Below are 20,702 nucleotides of genomic sequence, written 5' to 3'. Positions count from 1 at the left end.
GTAAACCAGATGGGATTGTGTATAGCTGCAGAATGATGTGGTAGCCATGCTGGTTAAGTGTGCCTTGAATTCGAAATAAATGACAGACAGTGTCACCTTCAAAGCATCCCCACACCATCACACCTCTTCCTCCATGCTTCACGGTGGGAAGCACACATGCGGAGAGCATCCATTCACCCACTATGCATCTCACAAAGACACGGCGGTTGTAACCAAAAATCTAAAATTTGGACTCATCAGACCAAAGGACAGATTGCCACTGGTCTAATGTCCATTGCTCATGTTTCTTGGCCAAAGCAAGCCTCTTCTTCTTGTTGGTGTCCTTTAGTAGTGGTTTCTTTGCAGCAATTTAACCATGAAGGCCTGATTCATGCAGCCTCCTCTGAACAGTTGATGTTGAGATGTGTCTGTTACTTTAACTACGTGAAGCAATTATTTGCGCTGCAATTTCTGAGGCTGGTAACTCTAATGAATGTATCCTTTACAACAGAGGTAACTTTGGGTCTTCCTTTCCTGTGGCGGTCCTCATGAGAGCCAGTTTCATCATAGCGCTTGATGGTTTTTGCAACTGCACTTGAATAAAGTTCTTGAAATTCTCCGGATTGACTGATCATCATGTCTTAAAGTAATGATGGACTGTCGTTTCTCTTTGCTCATTTGAGCTGTTCTTGCCATAATATGGACTTTTACCAAATAGGGCTATCTTCTGTATTCCACCCCTACCTTGTCACAACACAACCGATTGGCTCAAACGCATTAAGAAAGAAAGAAACTCCACAAATGAACTGTTAACAAGGCACACCTGTTAATTAAAATGCATTCCAGGTAACTATCTCATGAAGCTGGTTGAGAGAATGCCAAGAGTGTGCAAAGCTGTCATCAAGGCAAAGGGTGGCTGCTTTGAAGAATCTCAAATATATATATATTTTTTGATTTGTTGAACAGTTTTATGTTTACTACATAATTCCATGTGTTATTTCATAGTGTTGATGTCTTCACTATTATTCTACAATGTAGAAAATAGTAAAAATAAAGAAAATCCATTGAATGAGTAGGTGTGTCCAAACTTTGACTGGTACTGTATGTGCAGTTGAAATTTGGCCATAGAATCAATATCTATTTTCACCTTTCATTCAGCATATAAAATGCACCTGATTTCAACATCCTTAAAATATGTATTTTCAACGTCCACAAAATAAAAAAATTCGATGTCTAGAAAAGGCGTATGTATTTTCAACATCAGGAAAATACGTATTTTCTAAGTCCGTAAAATATGTATTTTCACATCCAGAATATATGTATTTTTAATGTCCACAAAATATGTATTTGCGATGTTTAGAAAAGGCGTATTTTCGATATCCGGAAAATAGATATTTCCAACGTCTGTTAAATATGTATTTTCGACATCCGGGAAATACGTATTTGTTACTTACGGAAAATACGTCTTTCACTTTTCATTCTGCACCTAAAACACACCTGACGTCGACATCTGGAAAATACATCTAAGACATATTTTCAACATATTTTGCTTACTGGGAAAATTGCTTCATGGAGTTTAGTTTAGTCAGCTAGGGGATATATTTCTTTTTGACTTTGACTCTCTTCCTTTATGGGTTGATCTGAAAATGAACAGGACAGATAAAACACCTTCCTTTAAGAATACATCATATTTATTTCACTTATCAAATGTTTTCCGATCTGAGCAGATGAAGGAGAGGACATAAAAGGAGGAATCAACTAGGCTATTGAGATGTATCCCAAATATGAATGGTTCTCTTTCTCTCTGATTGGATTCCAGTCATCTTTAGGCTGCCCGAGCTCGCTTTCGATTTGATAAGAGGGGGTTCGAGTAAACGGAGGGGAGGGGTCTGAGGGTGGAGTAAAGAAAAAAACAAAGACAATCCTCACCAAACGCCATCTTGAAACTGTGGCACTGGTCACAGAAGAGGAAAACGTTGAGAATACTGCACGCTTGGGAAAATGCTGTACTGCCGTTCTTGTCTTGGATACGCTCATGATTTGACAGCAGCGTGTTGACTAAACGAATTAACTGTTGATCTCATGTGTGTTTCCCAACGACGTTTCTGATTAAATCTTGGTTGCTCCAAAGCTGCAATTGGATACGATTTTTACAGACACTGCTTGCCAGCTTTTACCGAATGCATAACTAGCTCGCAAAAGTCAACGGACAGAACACGTTGCAATCCATTGGGAAGGGAAAATACAATGTTTCTGTTTGGAATCGGATTATGCGCTAGCATAAACGTTACATTTTGGAAGGTGAAGACAGCGTTGTGAGGACCAAGAAATTAGATGTATCAAATATAACGTTAGTCCACGACATGCGGTGTATTGAAACGTCTTATTTAGCTAACGTTAGATAATTTACGATGACTAGAAAACTGTGTCATTTAAACTACCTGATGCTAGCTAACGTACACATTTTAAGATTGAGGGTTAATTAGCTATGTTCCATGAGATTGTTGCTAAATTTACCTGGTTTAGTCTAATTAGGTAAAATAACAATGTTAAACAATTGGAAATCGTTAGTAATATTGCTAGCTACTAGTAGTACTGTAACATGCTAACTAACGTTAGACCAACCTGCAACAAGTCAGTCAATAGCTATGGTTTAAACCATTTTGTAGTCTCTAGCTAGCTACACAAGTATCACCTCTTCCATATTTGTGGACATAATTCGTCAGGACCTTCAACGGTGTAACGTAGTAGCAAGCCTCTTGGCTGGCCAGTGGATATTTTGGACTGGGTCTTCTCAACAAACACCTGTCAGCTGGAAAGTCAGTGTCAATACCACACTATGTTGTTGACAATACTAGCTTGCAAACTAGCTGGCTAGTTACGTTTTGTCTTTTTTTGTTTTTGTTGCACAGACCTTCATAACACACAGTGGAGGAGCAAACCTTTGCAGCTGTGTGTTGTGTTTATTTCCCGGAAATAAAAGGATTTCAATTGGATTGAAAATGGGAGCCGCTAGCGAGCTGGCGTTTGCTGTTTTTCTCATCTCGTTTTCCTCAGGTGGGTGGATATCTGTTGGTAAAATAACTGGCTTTGTATGTATGGTTGTGTTAGAAATACTGTACTACTGTACACAGTCAATGATACAATGCGCCTTGGCTTTTGACAGTGACACTTGCCTCGTTTTAAAGTTTATTACACTTTGCTTGAACAGAGATCCGATTTGTTTGTCTTTCTCATTAACAAGTATACTGACACCTCCTGTAATGTAAATAGGCAATTTGTTGCATGGCAAACAGGCTGTGCAACAGCGGTAATAGGGATTGAATACTTTAATGCACTTGGGTGTCTTCTCAGTCAGGGCCTTGTATAAGTGGGAAGGTATCTGTTGATTCGTAATGTAAGAGGAATCACTGTGTGTGGATATACCTGGAATATGCCTTTTCCTCAGTGTGTGCAGCATTACATTTCCAGTGCGCCAAGACCACTGACAAAACAAAGAAAATCATGAAGAAGCATCCATGGTGCTATCATCTGAGGGGAACTAGCCATAAATCACATACTTAGCTAAGCAATCTACCATTTTGTGGAGTGTTAGGGGTCAAATTGAAACTGGTTATGGTGTTATACTTTGTATTCCTTGTCATATAGAAGCTTCTCAGGAAAACAACACTTTATTTCATGAGGATAGGACTTACCTTTGCTGAGATCTTGTTTTCAAGTGATCGGAAAAGGTCAAAAGGTTGTGGCTGGTCAATGTTAATCCCTAGTCAATAATGGCACTAAATCACCTGTCTGGATCCTTACATTCAACATGTTTTTTTCTCAATAAGATGGGGTGGTCATATTGTTATTACATTTTTAGGGCTGGTGTGGAACAGAGATGATTCAAATAAATTGTATTAAATTAAAATGCAGTATTATGCAAATGTTGCACTTAATATGCAAATGAGACCGTACGGTGTACATAATTACAGTAACATAAGACCAATAATTTAAGGTAAGTTGGTCATATTAACAAATGATCATGCTTTATGCAAAACTGAGATTGTGTAAAAATATGAACTAATTTATGAAATTAGAATGCAACTTGTTATACTACTTTATGCAAGGTATATATGTAATATGCTAATTAGTATGTGCACAATTGAAGAAATACAGCATGTTAAGCCCATTCATTTAAAGTAAAATGGTCATATTGTTAACATATATTGATGTTTTATGCAGAACTGGGAGGTTGTAACAATTTAATAAAGCAATACCAAATGTATTTTTAATTTTTTTTTATTGGGAATTGTTTTCCCAATTAGCCTCCCAGTTCCATTCACTTAAATGGGATTTATAATTTTTTTACGTTTCTGCTCTTAAACCTTTTAAGCTAGACACATCAAACTAACTTTAAAAATGATTACGTGGCTGCATGTGTGTGCATATTTATGGTACCAGTCAAACGTTTGGACACCTACTCATTCAAGGGTTTTTCCTTATTTTTACTATGTACTAAGAAATCAAGCTATGAAATAACACATGGAATCATGTAGTAACCAAAAAAGTGTTAAACAAATCAAAATATATTTTAGATTTGAGATTCTTCAAAGCTGCCACCCTTTGCCTTGATGACAGCTTTGCACACTCTTGGCATTCTCACAACCAGCTTCATGAGGTAGTCACCTGGAATGCATTTCAATTAACAGGTGTGCCTTGTTAAATTGTGGAATTTCTTTCCTTCTTAATGTGTTTGAGCCAATCAGTTGTGTTGTGACAAGGTAGGGGTGGTATAGAGAAGATAGCCCTATTTGGTAGAAGACCAAGTCCATATTATGTTAAGAACAGCTCAAATAAGAAAGAGAAACTGCAGTCCATCATTACTTTAAACATGAAGGTCAGTCAATCCTGGAAATTTCAAGAACTTTTAAAGTTTCTTCAATTGCAGTCGAAAAAACCATTAAGCGCTATGATGAAACTGGCTCTCATCTGTAAGGCCCTGTTGTATTTGGCGCATGTGACAAATAACATTTGGTTTAAATTTGTTTAACACTTTTTTGGTGACTACATGATTCCATATGTGTTATTTAGTAGTTGTGATGTCTTCACTATTATTCTACAATGTAGAAAATAGTAAAAATAAAGAAAAACCCTTGAATGAGTAGGTGTGTCCAAACTTTTGACGGGTACTCTATGCATGTATTTGATAAAACCTGAATGTTTTATTTCATATTATGAGGCATGTCTTACTTTGCTTCAAAGCTGCCTATAAGAAAAATCTGACCATGGAAACTGGGAGGCAATTATTTTATAAAGACTTCATAGGCGGCGCATGAGTTTCAAGTTTGAGGAAGCTTACAATATATCCAACCATTTCCACTGTTCTGCGTGCTGGTAATGATTTTCATACGCACATTTTCGTGGAACAAATCATCACCTATATCTTCGCGACACACCCCTCTTCTTGTCGCAACATTTCAAAGCTGCAATATGTAACTTTTTGGGCTACCTGACCAAATTCACATAGAAATTTAAGTATATAGATATGTCATTCTCATTGAAAGCAAGTCTAAGAAGCAATAGATCTGTTCTATGTGCACTATTTCTACGCTTCCTGTTTATTTTTGTTGCGTCTTTTTACTTTTTGTACACCAGCTGCAAATACAATATTTTTGGTTATTGAAAAGACATTTCACAGCTTAGTGCACCTTTTTAAATTATACTCAAGTCACATTTTCACACACATTTTAGATGCTTGTCACTGACAGCCGCAAATAGGCGTAGGCCTAGGAGCTTGTGATTTGAGACAATACACAGGTATTATTTTTTTTATTTTTTTTAAGAAGCTAATGATTCTCGATTCCTCTGCGGCTAAGTCATGCTTTCTGGTGAAGCATTTTGAATAATATTATTTATTTTAGCATATTTATTTCATTTAAACTTTATTTTGTTGTCCAGAAGCCAAAGGCACAATCCTAGTCATATTGGCAACCCATCCTAGTTATTGCGTCTTTAGATTCACTGTTTTTGTAAGTTTCTAACAGATAGTTTAATCTATGTCACATATGGAAGCGCCATCAGGTGCGCTGTTTAGAATGGTGTTTTCCTGCGAATTGCATTTTGGCAAATGTTTGAAAAGAATGTTTTATTGGCTGTTTATTACATGAGTTGCATGTTCTGTTAAGATGCGTTACCAGAATTTAAATGCAATTTCTGTCATTCTGATCACCGTGGGTGGACGCCCTAATTAACTGACTTGCCTAGTTAAATAAAGGTTAAATATATTTTAAAAAATGGGTTATGCACCCAATGACCGCTAAATTTAAATCTCCCCGGGTCACTTTGTTCAGCGCCACATTTTCCTAAACGAAAGCCTGATACAGCCACTGCAGAGCAGCGCTGCCTCTCGCACAGAGCATTACCTCAGCGAATGGCGTCAAGCCAACATACTCCCTCATACAGCTAGCTAGCATCTTGTCATGAGAACAGGTGGCGAAATGTGAATTTTGACTTATCTCTGACACCCCATACACCAAAATGTAGATACAAAGCTCTACTTTGTAACCTGTTGTGTTTTTTAGTGTCTCTGAAAACATCTGAATGACCGAAGCGAAGAAAAAACATTTAACCTTATATTTCAGTCCAAGGACGTCTGTTGACCGTAAAACACCCTCAGAACGTTCCCATACTTGTTGGCAATACAATGTCACATTAATCTTACTCTGGAAGAGTGAGTAATACCTATGGCAAAGAACAAATATGAGCACAGGGGTTTCATGAAGGCTGTCCCACAGATTTGACTGTTTTCAGCACGGCACTTTACATTTGGGCTCATCACGTAAATAAAACGTACATTATTGGGATTTTTAGACATGGTTAACTTCCACATTCATGCTTTCAAATGATTTTATGTATTTTAACGAAGACATTTAGTGAAAGTGTATTTGATTACGCATAGCATCCGTTGTTTCTCCTGTCACCTAACACCCTACATTTTGCCAGCTAAGTACCCACTGTCAATATATGGTATCTTAGATGGGAAATACCATCCTGACCTGTACTGTTTTCATTTGAGTGTTGTGCCACTGTTTTGTCATACTGTGGCATCACATAACCTCTAGGCCTATACTGGAAATGCAAAATAACACCATAAATGAGAAAAGGTGCCATACATATCTTAATGTAAAGTTATTTTAACTTGGTCCTCATTTCATTGGGGTCTATATGTTTTTGTCTGGTGGTGGTGGACCTCGTGCATCTTTGTCTCATTTAATAAAGACTACAACTTGCTGACTTGAGACTATATGGAATTAAATGCAGAATCCTCACTGGGGAGCAAGCTGCCTAGATAATCCTGTATGCTGTCTGCTTTTGAAAGCTTCTGCTGCCCTTACAGTTGGTCGGTCAAGCAGTGTTTCCACTATATTAATTTAGCAGCTGAGACGTGCTTTTAAAGGGATAGTCATTGGCTCAATGACTGGAAGTCTATGCGAACAGCTACCCTTCTACCTTTGCCACTGCTGAAAAAATCCTAGGGGAAATACTGTCAAGGTTATATTTTCAAGGTTTGGTGACATGTAAAAGTATTAACTATTCTGGCCAACTTACATATTTACATTGTTTCATCTGCATCTTTCGTTCTGTGTTAAACCTGAATATCTGTCACTAAACGTGGGTGTTTGTATACTGAAGTGAGTAGGAATTATGAGGACAGTAAATATGCATACCCTAGACCCTGAAGAATGTACTGCAGTGTGACGCTCAATAAAGAATTCAAATGGTGTAGCCTCAAACAGTCCTTTGATTCTGATTTGGGACAAAGGCCCATGTAGAGTTTGATCCTCTTTAAAACAAGGCTAAAGAGGTTAGGCTACACAGCCATATGCTGAGGGTAAAGTAGCTCTAGTCGCTTAAACCCTCAGCTCAAAAATGTGTAATGACTTATGTTGGCTTCACCAAAGCCAAGCAACAGCACTATAATTGAATCACACTCATCTTGACATGTCATGTACAGTAATACAGACATGCTCTGCTGGACTTTAGTTGTGTTACTAAAACTGAAACCAAACTCTGCTCTGACTGACTGAAGTGGTTGAGGTTTGGTGTCCTCGGTGTGGAATAATAAACCGCTCAGATGCTGTCGTTTGCCTGCCCATGGCCCATTCCTTTCCAGGCTTTGGATCCGGTTCAGGTTACCTGCTGCCTCGCTCTCTAGAGTCTGGACTTGGGTTCAAATAATATTTGAAATCATTCAAGCCTAATCTGTGTTTGATTAAGCTTGCCTGGTGCATCAGGGCCAATGGAATAGTCCCCTAAATGCAAACTCCACTCCATTTCATATACTCCAGGCAGGCTCAAAGTAAACACTCAAAGCATTCTCAAGAGGCCAAATACTATTTGAACCCAGGTCTGCTAGCGTCCCTCGGATTCACCAGTCTCCAGGGAACCCTGGAGGCCCCAGAGTGGAGCCCAGGCATTCCTCACCGTGTCAGTTAGTGAAAAAGAGCATGCTCCCACCCCTACCAGGGCTCATGTTGACACTGTCAACCACCAGCAACCCAAACCAGACTAGAGAAATGATGAAGCCAGACAGATGTAGCAGGCCTAGGTCTCCCCCTTCCCCTCACAGGCTCCATTAGGTCCAGGCTTCAGGATGGATGGATGGATGGATGGCACAGCTGGAGAACATCTTAGCTAGCACAGTTTTTGAGAAGCAAGGGGAGTTGCACTAAAGTTCTTCACATGTCCAAAAATGTTGAACTCGTTCCAAACTTTTACAGTTTGTTATTTGGGTTAAAGTCTTTCTCTCATCTGCAATATTTTGGTCGCTCACAGTTTAAGGAGCTGCTGGAGTTGACTGGCACTGTGTCCCAGTTTTCTTCTTGTGACCTTCCTGAATAATTAGGGCCCTATAAAATCTGTGATGCGGACAGAATCACGGAATCCAAACATTAAAACTGAATTCAACAATATTCAAAAATGTATTGAATTTAGTAGGAAAACCACTAAATGCAAGCCGAGATCTACCGGTTAGATTTTTTTTTTTTAACATGACTTAAGAAACGTAAGCATATGCAATATTAACCAATAAGCAATGAGGTTTGTGCAGTAAACTGTAGACTATAAACTATACTTATCACCGCATATTGGCTTTGCATGAACTGCCCTGCCAATGCATTGTTGTTCGGGCCATTTTTAAAAATTATATTTGAGGTAGGCTATATTATCACACTAGTAATATATCGGTTGTTGTATTACTTGTGAAACACAGCTGAGTGAGTATACATTTAAATAATTAGCTTTTTTGTTTTACTGGGCTGATGGTGCCTGCATCTGATGGTCATTCATTCTCACCAGAGGTAGAGAGCAGCAGACTGAGTGTCCACCTCTCAACATCCCTCCGCTCTCCTTTTCCTCCACTGACACTGACCAAAAAGGGACACCGTCTTCCAGATGATGGAAACTCAAGTCGCACCGCATTATTTCTGCTTCATGCACAAATTAATGTTGCTACTCCTATGAACACAGAAAGTGAAATATTCCTTGATATTAACAAAGACCCAAGCCGCTAATAATAACAGCAACGCAAGCCTATAGATGCTCATTCATTACTGCTGCAGTGCTTGTTGTAGCACAGAGTGGAAATAGGAAGAACGTGCATTTTATGGCTTATAAAAGTGTTGAATACAAAGTGTTGACAGTGCTGAGTAACAACTTAAACATGAACTCTCATAAAAACGGCATCTCTTTGCTGTATTCGTTGACAGTCTCTGCAGTCATGGTTTTAAACATTCTGAAATCTCACAATATCAACTTTGCTGTAGCTTTCTTTTACACCTGCTACATTACTGCAGACACAATCATCTGAGCCATCCGATTGGCCAGTGGTAGGCCTATAGTGCACATGATTTTCTCTCTGGGCCCGCCGGGAAGGCAGAGTTTTTGTACCTGCAGACACATGAAATGGTTCAAAATGGCAACAGTTCGCCTACCTGGCGCGCAGGGCATCTCAATCGGGTGTATCTACCGCCAACAGCCCAAGACGAATACAAAAAAATAGGAACACAAGGATTTATAGTTGGGTTTTTTACAACAAATGTTTGGCGATCGTCTAGGAATGCCTTGGAGATCGACCTGTCGATCGCAATCGACCGGTTGGTGACAACTGCTAGAAAGTTGAATGAAGTTCAATCTCTTGCATCTCTCAGTGGGCGGATATTTCTGCTATGCATTCTCGGGGCTACTGCGCACAGATTAAAGTGAATATAGGTTATCAAATAAAACAAATATTTTATTAAAGTAATGTGAATAAATGATAGTTATTAAGTGATGAGCATTAATTGGCAGTCACTATCATCATGGAACTTTTATTGTTTTACTCCTTGTTGTTTAAAGCATTCACCCACATAATGCATAGTGCATTTAATGTCAATTTCTTTATGGAAATCAAAAACCCCAATTTAATTTTTAATAACCGAACCGACCTCAAAAAGCACAATAAAATAATTCCCCAGCCTGTGTGTATGCGTTTGTCTACTTTGTATAGCCGTTAACAATGATGCTAATGATTACCGTCTTTTGGTAGATGGAAAGGCTTTCCCAAAAACCTTCTAAATTAAATGTTAACTACAAAGTTGCCTCTGCTTACCTGGCAGAATGGCATCGGGATTATTTTAATCAATCCAGTGGCAATTTGTTTAGCAAACTCTGCAATCACATGTGCACTACAGAAACACCGCTAACCAAACAATTCTACTGCCGTGTACTTGAATTAAAGGGTATCTAACACCCAAAAATGAAAATTTCTTAGATTTTTCCCAGACCTCAGAAGTGGTCTCCTGATGTGTTTTAAGCATCATTTTTGGTTTTTCTATTTTAAAAAAGTGAGATTTTGAGAGCAGTCTTCAGCATTCAAAAGTTTGGAAAATAGCCTGTGCAATTTTAGGCTTTATTAGTTGAGTGACAACCATTGTAATTTGCTAGGTTATTGTTATCAAATATGCTGTTGATAAAAATGGTGTTTTACAAAGTAGCCTAAGCAACTGCCTGAGACGACTCTCATCTGGCTATATAGCCTAACTGCTGATCATTCTGATTTATTTTGATGGTGCAGGTTCTCCATCGTCAATAGTTTTGGTAGTTTTGCTTTAAACCACAGTGGTCATTTTTAGATACAGTGCATTCGGAAAGTATTCAGACCCCTTCACCATTTCCACATTTTGTTATATTACAGCCTTATTCTAAAATTGATTCCATTTTTTATTTTTATCAATCTACACACAATATCCCATAATAAAAAAGCGAAAACAGGTTTAGACATTTTTGCAAATGTATAAAAAACAAAGAACCCATTGCTACGAGACTGGAAATTGAGCACAGGTGCATCCTATTTCCATTGATCATCCTTGAGATGTTTCTACAACTTGGAGTCCACCTGTGCTAAATTCAATTGATTGGAAAGGCACACACCTGTCTATATAAGGTCCCACAGTTGACAGTGCATGTCAGAGAATAAACCAAGCCATGAGGTCAAAGGAATTGTCCGTAAAGCGCCGAGACAGGATTGTGTCAAAGGCACAGATCTGGGGAAGGGTACCAAAACATTTCTGCAACATTGAAGGTCCCCAAGAACACAGTGGCCTCCATCATTCTTTAATGGAAGAAGTTTGGAATCACCAAGACTCGTCCTAGAGCTGGCCGCCCAGCCAAACTGAGCAATCAGGGTTGAAGGGCCGAAGGGAACTCGATGGTCACTCTAACAGAGTGACCATCAAGAAGGACAACCATCTGTGGCCAGACGGAAGCCACTCCTCAGTAAAGGGTATTTGGAGTTTGCCAAAAGGCACCTGAAGGACTCTCAGACCATGAGAAACAAGATTCTCTTGTCTGATGAAACCAAGATTGAACTCTTTGGCCTGAATGTCAAGCGTCACTTCTGGAGGAAACCTGGCACCATCCCTACGGTGAAGAATGGTGATGTTTTTCAGCGGCATGGACTGGGAGACTAGTCAAGATCGAGGGAAAGATGAACAGATCAAAATACAGAGAGATCCTTGATGAAAACCTGCTCCAGAGCGCTCAGGACCTCAAACTGGGGCGAAGGTTTACCTTCCAACAGGACAATGACCCTAAGAACACAGCCAAGACAACGCAGCGACGCTCCCCATCCAACCTGAAAGAGCTTGAGAGGATCTGCAGAGAAGAATGGGAGAAACTCCCCAAATACAGGTGTGCCAGGCTTGTAGCGTTATACCCAAGAAGACTCGAGGCTGTAATCGCTGCCAAAGGTGGTTCAACAAAGTACTGAGTAAAGGGTCTGAGTACTTATGTAAATGTTATATTTCAGTAGGATATTTTTTTAATAAATTTGCACACATTTCTAAAAACCTGTTTTTGCTTTGTCATTATGGGGTATTGTGTGTAGATTGATGAAAGATATATTTTTAATTCATTTTAGTATAAGGCTGTAACAAAGTGGAAAAAGTCAAGGGGTCTGAATACTTTCCGAATGCACTGTATACAGGGTAAAGTTGATAATTTCATAACAAGGACAACAATCACTTTTTCTACCTGCACTGGACGGTTGAAGCAGGAGGAAAAGAAACCTTCCAATCGGTCTTAACCCATTTTGAGCAGAAATTCTATATGCATATATTCATTATGCTATATCATAGCTCATTTTTGGAGATAAATACTGATTCATTACTACCTCAAACTCTTGGAACCTGCAGAAATGACTAATTAGTAATAATAATAATTTGTACATTTGTACAGCATTATAGAAGAACAATCTTAGTGCATAAAATACAAGTAAAAAAAATCACATTTATACTGAACAAAAATAGAAACAGAACATGCAACAAGTTCAATGGTTTTACTGAGTTACAGTTCCTATAAGGAAATCAGTCAATTTAAATAATTTCATTAGGCCCTAATCTATGGATTTCACGACTGGGTACAGCCATGGGTGGGCCTGGGAGGGCATAGACCCACACACTTGGGAGCAAGGCCCACCCTCTGCGGGTCCAGCCAGTCAGAATGATTTTTTCCCCCACAAAACAGCTTTATTACAGACAGAAAGACTCCTCAGTTTCATCAGCTGTCCGGGTGGCTGGTTTCAGACGATCCTGCAGGTGAAGAAGCCGGACGTGGAGGTCCTGGGGTGGCGTGGTTACACGTGGTCTGCGGTTGTGAGGTCGGTTGGACGTACTGCCAAATTCTCTAAAGCGACATTGGAGGTGGCTTATGGTAGAGAAATTAACATTTGATTCCCTATCAACAGCTCTGGTGGACATTCCTGCAGTCAGCATGCCAATTACACGCTCCCTCAACTTGACATCTGTGGCATTGTGTTGTGTAACAAAATGGCACATTTTAGAGTGGCCTTTAATTGTCCCCAACACAAGGTGCACATGTGTAATGATCATGCTTTTTAATCAGCTACTAGGTATGCCACACCGGTCAAGGGGATGGATTACCTTGGCAAAGGTGAAATGCTCAATAAAAGGGATATATACAAATTTGTGCACAAATATTGAGAGAAATAAGCTTTTTGTACGTATGGAACATTTCTGGGATCTTGTATTTCAGCTCATGAAACATGGAACCACCACTTTGTTGCGTTTATATTTTTGTTCAGTATAGGACCGTCTTGAAAGGGAGGGATGCACTTCCCATATTCTGTCAATTGGTGGAGTTACACCCACTTACAGTGGCAAGAAAAAATATGTGAACCCTTTGGAATTACCTGGATTTCTGCATAAATTGGTCATCAAATTTCATCTGATCTTCATCTAAGTCACAACAATAGACAAACATAGTGTGCTTAAACTAATAACACGCACATTTTTTTTCTCTCTTCTCTATATTGAATACATCATTTAAACATTCACAGTGTAGGTTGGAAAAAGTATGTGAACCCCTAGGCTAATGACTTCTCCAAAAGCTCATTGGAGTCAGTAGTCAGCAAACCTGGAGTCCAATCAATGAGACAAGATTGGAGATGTTGATTAGAGCTGCTTTGCCCTATAAAAAACTCACAAAATGTGAGTTTGCTGTTCACAAGAAGCATTGCCTGATGTGAACCATGCCTCGAACAAAAGAGATCTCAGAAGACCTAAGATTAAGAACTGTTGCCTTGCATAAAGCTGGAAAGGGTTACAAAAGTATCTCTAAAAGCCTTCATATTCATCAGTCCACAGTAAGACAAATTGTCTATACATGGAGAAAGTTCAGCACTGTTGCTACTCTCCCTAGGAGTGGCCGTCCTGCAAAGATGACTGCAAAAGCACAGCACAGAATGCTCTATGAGGTTAAGAAGAATCCTCGTGTCAGCTAAAGACTTAAAGAAATCTCTGGAGCATGCTAACATCTGTGTTGACGAGTCTATGATATGTAGAACACCACACAAGAATGGTGGTCATGGGAAGAAGCCACTGCTGTCCAAAAAAAACATTGCTGCACGTCGGTAGTTAGCAAAAGTGCACCTGGATGTTCCACAGCGCTACTGGAAAAATATTCTGTGGACAGATGAAACTACAGTTGAGTTGTCATTTTGCACTTTATCAAGACGTTTTGCAGGAGAATGTAAGGCTATTTGTCCGCTAATTGAAGCTCAACAGAAGTTGGGTGATGCAACAGGACAACAACCCAAAACACAGAAGTAAATCAACAACAGAATGGCTTCAACAGAAGAAAATACGCCTTCTGGATTGAGATGCTGTGGCATGACCTCGAGAGCAGTTCACACCAGACATCCCAAGAATATTGCTCAACTGAAACAGTTTTGTAAAGATGAATGGTCCAAAATTCCTGACCGTTGTGCAGGTCTGATCCGCAACTACAGAAAACATTTGCTTGAGGTTATTGCTGCCAAAGGAGGTTCAACCAATTATTAAATCCAAGGGTTCACATACTTTTTCCACCCTGCACTGTTAATGTTTACACGGTGTGTTCAATAAAGAAATTAAAACGTATAATTGTTTGTGTGTTATTAGTTTAAGCAGACTGTGTTTGTTGTGACCTTAGATGAAGATCAAATCACATTTTTATGACTAATTTATGCAGAAATCCAGATATTTCCAAAGGGATCACATACTTTTTCTTGCCACTGTATGTACTGTACACAAAGGTATGATGTGTATGGCAAGACGTGTGCATAATTAGGCTAAGGTTGCCATTAGTAAACCATGAGTTTCACTTTCAGCCCAGTGCAATTTTCTCAGCGCTCAGGACTCGGGAGGCCTAAAGTAAAAAGGGCTTAGTCCTAAGTGTAATTAATGTGTCCTGCAGATGTTGCCTTATGCTCCGCAGGACTGCAGTAGTCTAGACAGACTGGCTGCTCAGCGTACGGCCTTGCTTAGATCCAGGCTGATTAAAACTGGTATTTGTACATTTTATCATGTTCTGGTTTCAAGTCTCTCATGACTCTCTTTCCCCTTGCTATTTTTTGCTCCTGATAAGACTTCTCCCTCTCACTGACTCGGCCTCCAAAGCACAAAGGGAAGTCTGGGTTATATGTATCTGCTTGTTGAACAGACAGGTTGATTTGCTTCCAGTAGGGTAATGCACACTAAATGGTTAGATAGGGACCAATTACTAATAATCATGGCCTATTTAAAGACCTATTTGAAAATGTATGCTTTTCCTGTAGAACATGAGCACTGTGCAGGTAGGTACATTTACATTTTAGTCATTTAGCAGACGCTCTTATCCAGAGCGACTTACAGTAGTGAATGCATACATTTCATCATTTTTTTTGTACTGGCCCCCCGTGGGAATCGAACCCACAACCCTGGCGTTGCACACACCATGCTGGCGTTGCAAACACCATGTTCTACCAACTGAGCCATAAGTATTTTCGAGCCCTGTGGATGAAAGAAGCGACATAGAGTACAATAGTGTAGTAAAAGATGCTGGGGAAGACCTTTTTATCAACTAGGCCCCAAGTAGGCCTGAAATAGTCCTAGCTATAGGTGGTTGTGAGCAGTCATTTGCTTTTACGTGGTTGAATTGCTCTGAAGATAAACATAGAATTTTGCTTTCCCTATTCCCTTCTGGTCATAAATTATTCTTACCACAATTTTCCTCCAAGATAATTCCAGACAATTTAGCTAGCTGGGGTTAGTGCCCTTACCCCAACCCCCTGCCCCTACACCCAACACTGCTGAGGATAATTAGCTGTTTCAAATTGTATTTCCTTCATGTAGAATAAACTGTAAGAATGTACACTATGCACAGAGCTGGCTGTAGCCTATTAGGCTGGCGCAGGGCTCTGGAATATTGGTGCCTGTACAGTAGACTAGTTCATTCGGTGCAATGAATGCTGTAGCCTTGGCCGTAAGCAAAGCAACTGGCCATCAGCAGTATATTTGAAGTGGAGACTGATAGGCTGTCGGACATTCCAGCAAGGATTAAGGGGATTGGATGCTGTTGCTGAGTTTGCTGGTTTTACTGGCCTGTATGGAAAGACTGCAGGCTTTGTGACCGGGTCTAGCTAGCGACTAACCGGTTCAGTGTTCTTTGTTTGAAGTCAGTATCAACTTATTTTGAATAGAGAAATGATTTATATTGAATAACCAATAAGGATACATAAGCCATTTCCAAGTATTGTTAGTTGCTACTTAACAGTCACTAGAGATGCTGCTCGACATTTGGCCATAAGTGGCTGATTCCAAGGGTCCAGCATCCCTCACCCTGTCACAGTAAAGTGATTACACCAGGCAGGCAGAGTGGAGAGCAATATTTCTCCTGATGGGCTACAGTGGCACTTCTACTGTATATTATATAACTGTAACCGAATCCCTGGAAACCAGCCGCATAGGGGTGTGTGTGTGTGTGTGTGTGTGTGTGTGTGTGTGTGTGTGTGTGTGTGTGTGTGTGTGTGTGTGTGTGTGTGTGTGTGTGTGTGTGTGTTGCAGCAGCAGGGTGCACAACCACATGATTCCGCCTGCAGTGAGTCTCCTGTCTCTAGTCATTGCATAATGCAAGCTGGCCGATAGTCAGCAGCAACCCTACACTGCAGCAGTTGCAGCTGTGTAGCTAGGCACTCCTGTCCCTCAGCCATATCACAGAGAGAGAGAAACTAGGCCCAGTGTTTTTCCATAGCTCCTCCTATGTCGTTGATCATCACGGGGCATGTTATTCGGTGGGTGCAATGTCCAGGATATAGTAGGTATATCTGTAGTCTCAATCGCCAGACTCCGGGTCCTCCACAGCGGCTGTGGTGAGAGACTAGTAGATCTGTAATGCATAGAACAGAACCAAAGGTTTTTTTTCTTAATCAGATAACGCTGCATCTTCATACTCAAGCTGGTTGTAATTGTGCAATACAGTTATTGGATTGAAGGAGTCAATTGAGTGTAACTGAGTAGTAACAAGTGGTTCTAGAAGTTGAACACTCCCCGGTGTCAGTAGAGCTGTTAGCTGTTTAAGGGACCCCTCTCTACACCCCATATCTTTTCCTGCCAGTTGTTGTTGGAATTGTAATAGGATGCCCCGGTACTCTCGACATAGCCGAGAAGAGAAAGAAAAACAATTTCTTCAGGCGTCTGCTGCTCTGCTTCTTGACACTGCTTTATTTATCTAAACTGGACCCTAAAATGCCTGACGTGTAAAGGGTTTTCCTAACGTCACGTGAAAGCATGATGGTCCTGGAAAAAGAAACATTAGGCTATATATAATTATGTCATTACAATTAGTGCTGACTCCGTAGGATCTCAGCTCTGCAGAAGTAAGCAGTGTTTCAACCAGGCAGCTCTAATGGGGCCTGGTCACTAGTAGTGCACTATATAGGGAAAAGGGTGCTAATTGCGATGCTTTCTACGTATCAGCTACGAGCCTCGGCAGCTGCTGTGCCTCCAATCAGACAAACAGCTGGCTGTAATTGCCCCAATTTTTCTGTTTGACAGACTGCAACAAGTCACTTTTCCAGCTAGAAAGTTATAGTCATAAAAGCTGCTCCTGGTCAACTGCAGAGAACCTCGGTTGTATTCAGTAGGAACAAAACGCTAGAACAAGATCCAAAGTAACTGAGTGAAACGGGGAGGTAGTATCTGAACTTGTCCAATAAGTATTTCTCAACCCATGTCCACTACTCTCCTCACCAAGCCAGTGGTAAGTCTCGTGAGACCTCTGCACTCTTGCCTTTGGCTAGCTCCAGTGCTTTTGGAGGTAAAATCAATACCGTTTAACTTCTTGCCATTCCTGTACACTAGCAGCATTGCCTGAGGGGAGGTTACCTGAAGGCTTGGTAAGCTGAACATTAACCTCTCTAGGGTAGGGGGCAGTATTTTCACGGCCGGATGAAAAACGTACCCAAATTAAACAGCCTACTACTCAGGCCCAGGAACTAGAATATGCATATTATAATATGCATATAAAATGTCACGACGAAAAGTTTAAAAAAAAGTTATATTTACGTTCGTTCAAACATGTCAAATGTTGTATAGCATCAATCTTTAGGGCCTTTTTAACTTAGAACTTCAATAATATTCCAACCGGACGATTCCAATGTCTTGAAAAACGTTTTGGAACACAGCTACCCCTCATGTGAAAGCGTGCCAATGAACTCATCTGCTTTCCTGAGTCAACAACGTTCAACTTCCTCTGTTCGCTCTCTGTTCACCATAGACGCCTCAAACAACTTTTTAAAGACTGTTGACATCTAGTGGAAGCCTTAGGATGTGCAAAATGAACCCTAAGTCACTGTGTGTTCGATAGGCAATGACTTGAAAGGACTGCAAGCACCAGATTTCCCACTTCCTGGTTAGATTTTTCTCAGGTTTTTGCCTGCCATATGAGTTCTGTTATACTCACAGACATCATTCAAACAGTTTTAGAAACTTCAGAGCGTTTTCTATCAAAATCTACTAATAATATGCATATTCTAGTTCCTGGGCCTGAGTAGTAGGCCATTTAATTTGGGTACGTTTTTCGTCCGGCCGTGAAAATACTGCCCCCTACCCAAGAGAGGTTAAGCGAGCAGTGTGTCAAGAAGCAGTGCGGCTTGGCAGGGTCGTGTTTCAGAGGACGTATGGCTCTTGACCTTCGCCTCTCCCGAGTCCGTACGGGAGTTGCAGCAATGGGACAAGACTGTAACTACCAATTGGATGTCATGAAATTGGGGAGAAAAAGGGGTAAAAAATATATTCTTCACTCCAGTTTATCCTGGAGTGACCCCTGAAATCAGTCCATTGTAAAGGCTGGTGTATTGTTGTACTCTGGGAGCGACTGAATTAATGACTCACTGGCGATTTCTCAAATGAATTCCCTTTCACTTCGTCTTAGCGCTGGGCACCATCACGAGAACAGGGATTGTTGTTTTTAAGGGTAAAGATGCACCCAGCTTGAAGCAATTCTATGTGGAGTTCTGTCGGCCAATCTCTCACAAAATCAACCAGCGAATCGTCAATAATCATTATTCGTTAGGATATTTGCTCTGTGTCTTTGTGCCGATTTAATATTCTTGCAAGATTCCAACATCATAACCTACGGTCTCTGAACAAACGCATCCCAGCTAATCATTTTAATCTCTGCTTATGGCAGTTAGTAAATGATTTATTTCATTTCGTCAACGACATGAGCAATTCCACCCTGTGCTATGACTATGCCAAGTGTTTAATGAATAGTTTGGTTTACACACACACACGGCAGTACAGGAGGTCCCCCATGCAGGGCCGGTTCCAGACGTAAGAGACATAAGGGACATTTCTGTGAGGTTAAGGAACTCAGTCAGGGTCTCAACTTACTGTTGAGAGTAAGAATAGTAGAATACACCAAGTGCAATTTCGAAATGTGGTTGTGTATCAGCAGTTTTTCTCTTACGTCACTCAATTAGTCATGTCGACTAACAATTTTTAGATTGGTAGTTAGTCTGGCCAGCTATCCAAACTTGTATTAATCATGGCCGAATACCAACCGGGCACCTGCCCAGGGGCCATAATCTCTAGGGGGGCCACGTTGATTTTGTTAGTCATTCTCATTCAGATATATTAACATGGCATAAGCCATTACAGAATGTGTAGAATTGCCTCAAATCTTCAGATGCTGCTCTCTCTCACCCTCTCTCTCTCCTCTCACTATCGCCCTCTCGCCCATCCATCCATGCTGCCTGTCTGTCTCTCAGACCCGTCCCAGAGCCACTGGACTGAGCGGAGCCCTTTAACTCTGAAATGCTCCGGGCCTCAAGCTCATATGATTACCTTGTCAGTCCCAGCATCACCTTTTGGTTTCTGGACAGGCAGCAAGTCAGGAAGGCAGGGTGTCGGGGAGCCTTTGGTGAGGCTGCCAAGTCCAGACTCACTTCCTGTACTGTAGTCCACCAGCCTGCCAGTCAGTCAGTGTGCTGTACATAAAAGGCAATGGCCCTGTCTATCTAAACCATGACATTTGATTGCATTTAGGTTGAGTGGGGAATGGGAGGTCGTCTGGTGGGCAATGTTCACTTTGCATCTGCTTGTACTGAAAGTAGCCAATTAATGTTCCCTTGACCTTAGTTAATGTTTATACTGTGGGCATGTTTCAGTACATCTAAGGACAAAGATGTTCTCCAAGCTAGAAATGGAGGGCACTCAGGGCAGAGTGATAGTTAGGCTACACTCTGAGCAGGAGGCAAATCAGAGTAAGCATTGTTGTGAGCAACGCTGGTCTCTCTCCATGTACAGTAGTAGTACCACCATGTCTTCTGTAGCGCAAAGACCTCTGTATATTGACATTTCCTCCGACGTTGTGTTATCTTAACA

The 20,702-nt window shown here is 40.6% G+C and overlaps 1 protein-coding gene across 7 annotated transcripts in view; it reads left to right on the top strand.

Annotated features, from left to right (window-relative positions):
• Positions 1–1,883: 1,883 nt before the first annotated feature.
• The window catches only part of LOC106575234 (activin receptor type-2A), a 42,792-nt gene continuing 23,973 nt past the window's right edge, over positions 1,884–20,702 (top strand). For 2 of the 7 annotated variants that reach the window (XM_014151615.2, XM_014151612.2), the window contains exons 1-2: positions 1,885–2,280; positions 2,892–3,036. In XM_014151615.2, the coding sequence (XP_014007090.1) occupies positions 2,227–2,280; positions 2,892–3,036 (199 nt within the window). In that variant the 5' untranslated portion in view covers positions 1,885–2,226. Of the gene's footprint in view, positions 2,799–2,891; positions 3,037–20,702 lie in introns of all 7 variants that reach the window. The other 5 variants (XM_014151613.2, XM_014151619.2, XM_014151614.2 and 2 more) reach the window with 5 other exon arrangements.

The sequence above is a fragment of the Salmo salar genome, chromosome ssa17 (genome assembly GCF_905237065.1).
Source record: "Salmo salar chromosome ssa17, Ssal_v3.1, whole genome shotgun sequence".
Classification (NCBI taxonomy): Eukaryota; Metazoa; Chordata; class Actinopteri; order Salmoniformes; family Salmonidae; genus Salmo; species Salmo salar.
The sequence above is the reverse complement of the archived record's forward strand: the minus strand, read 5'-3'. Positions and strand labels throughout refer to the sequence as shown.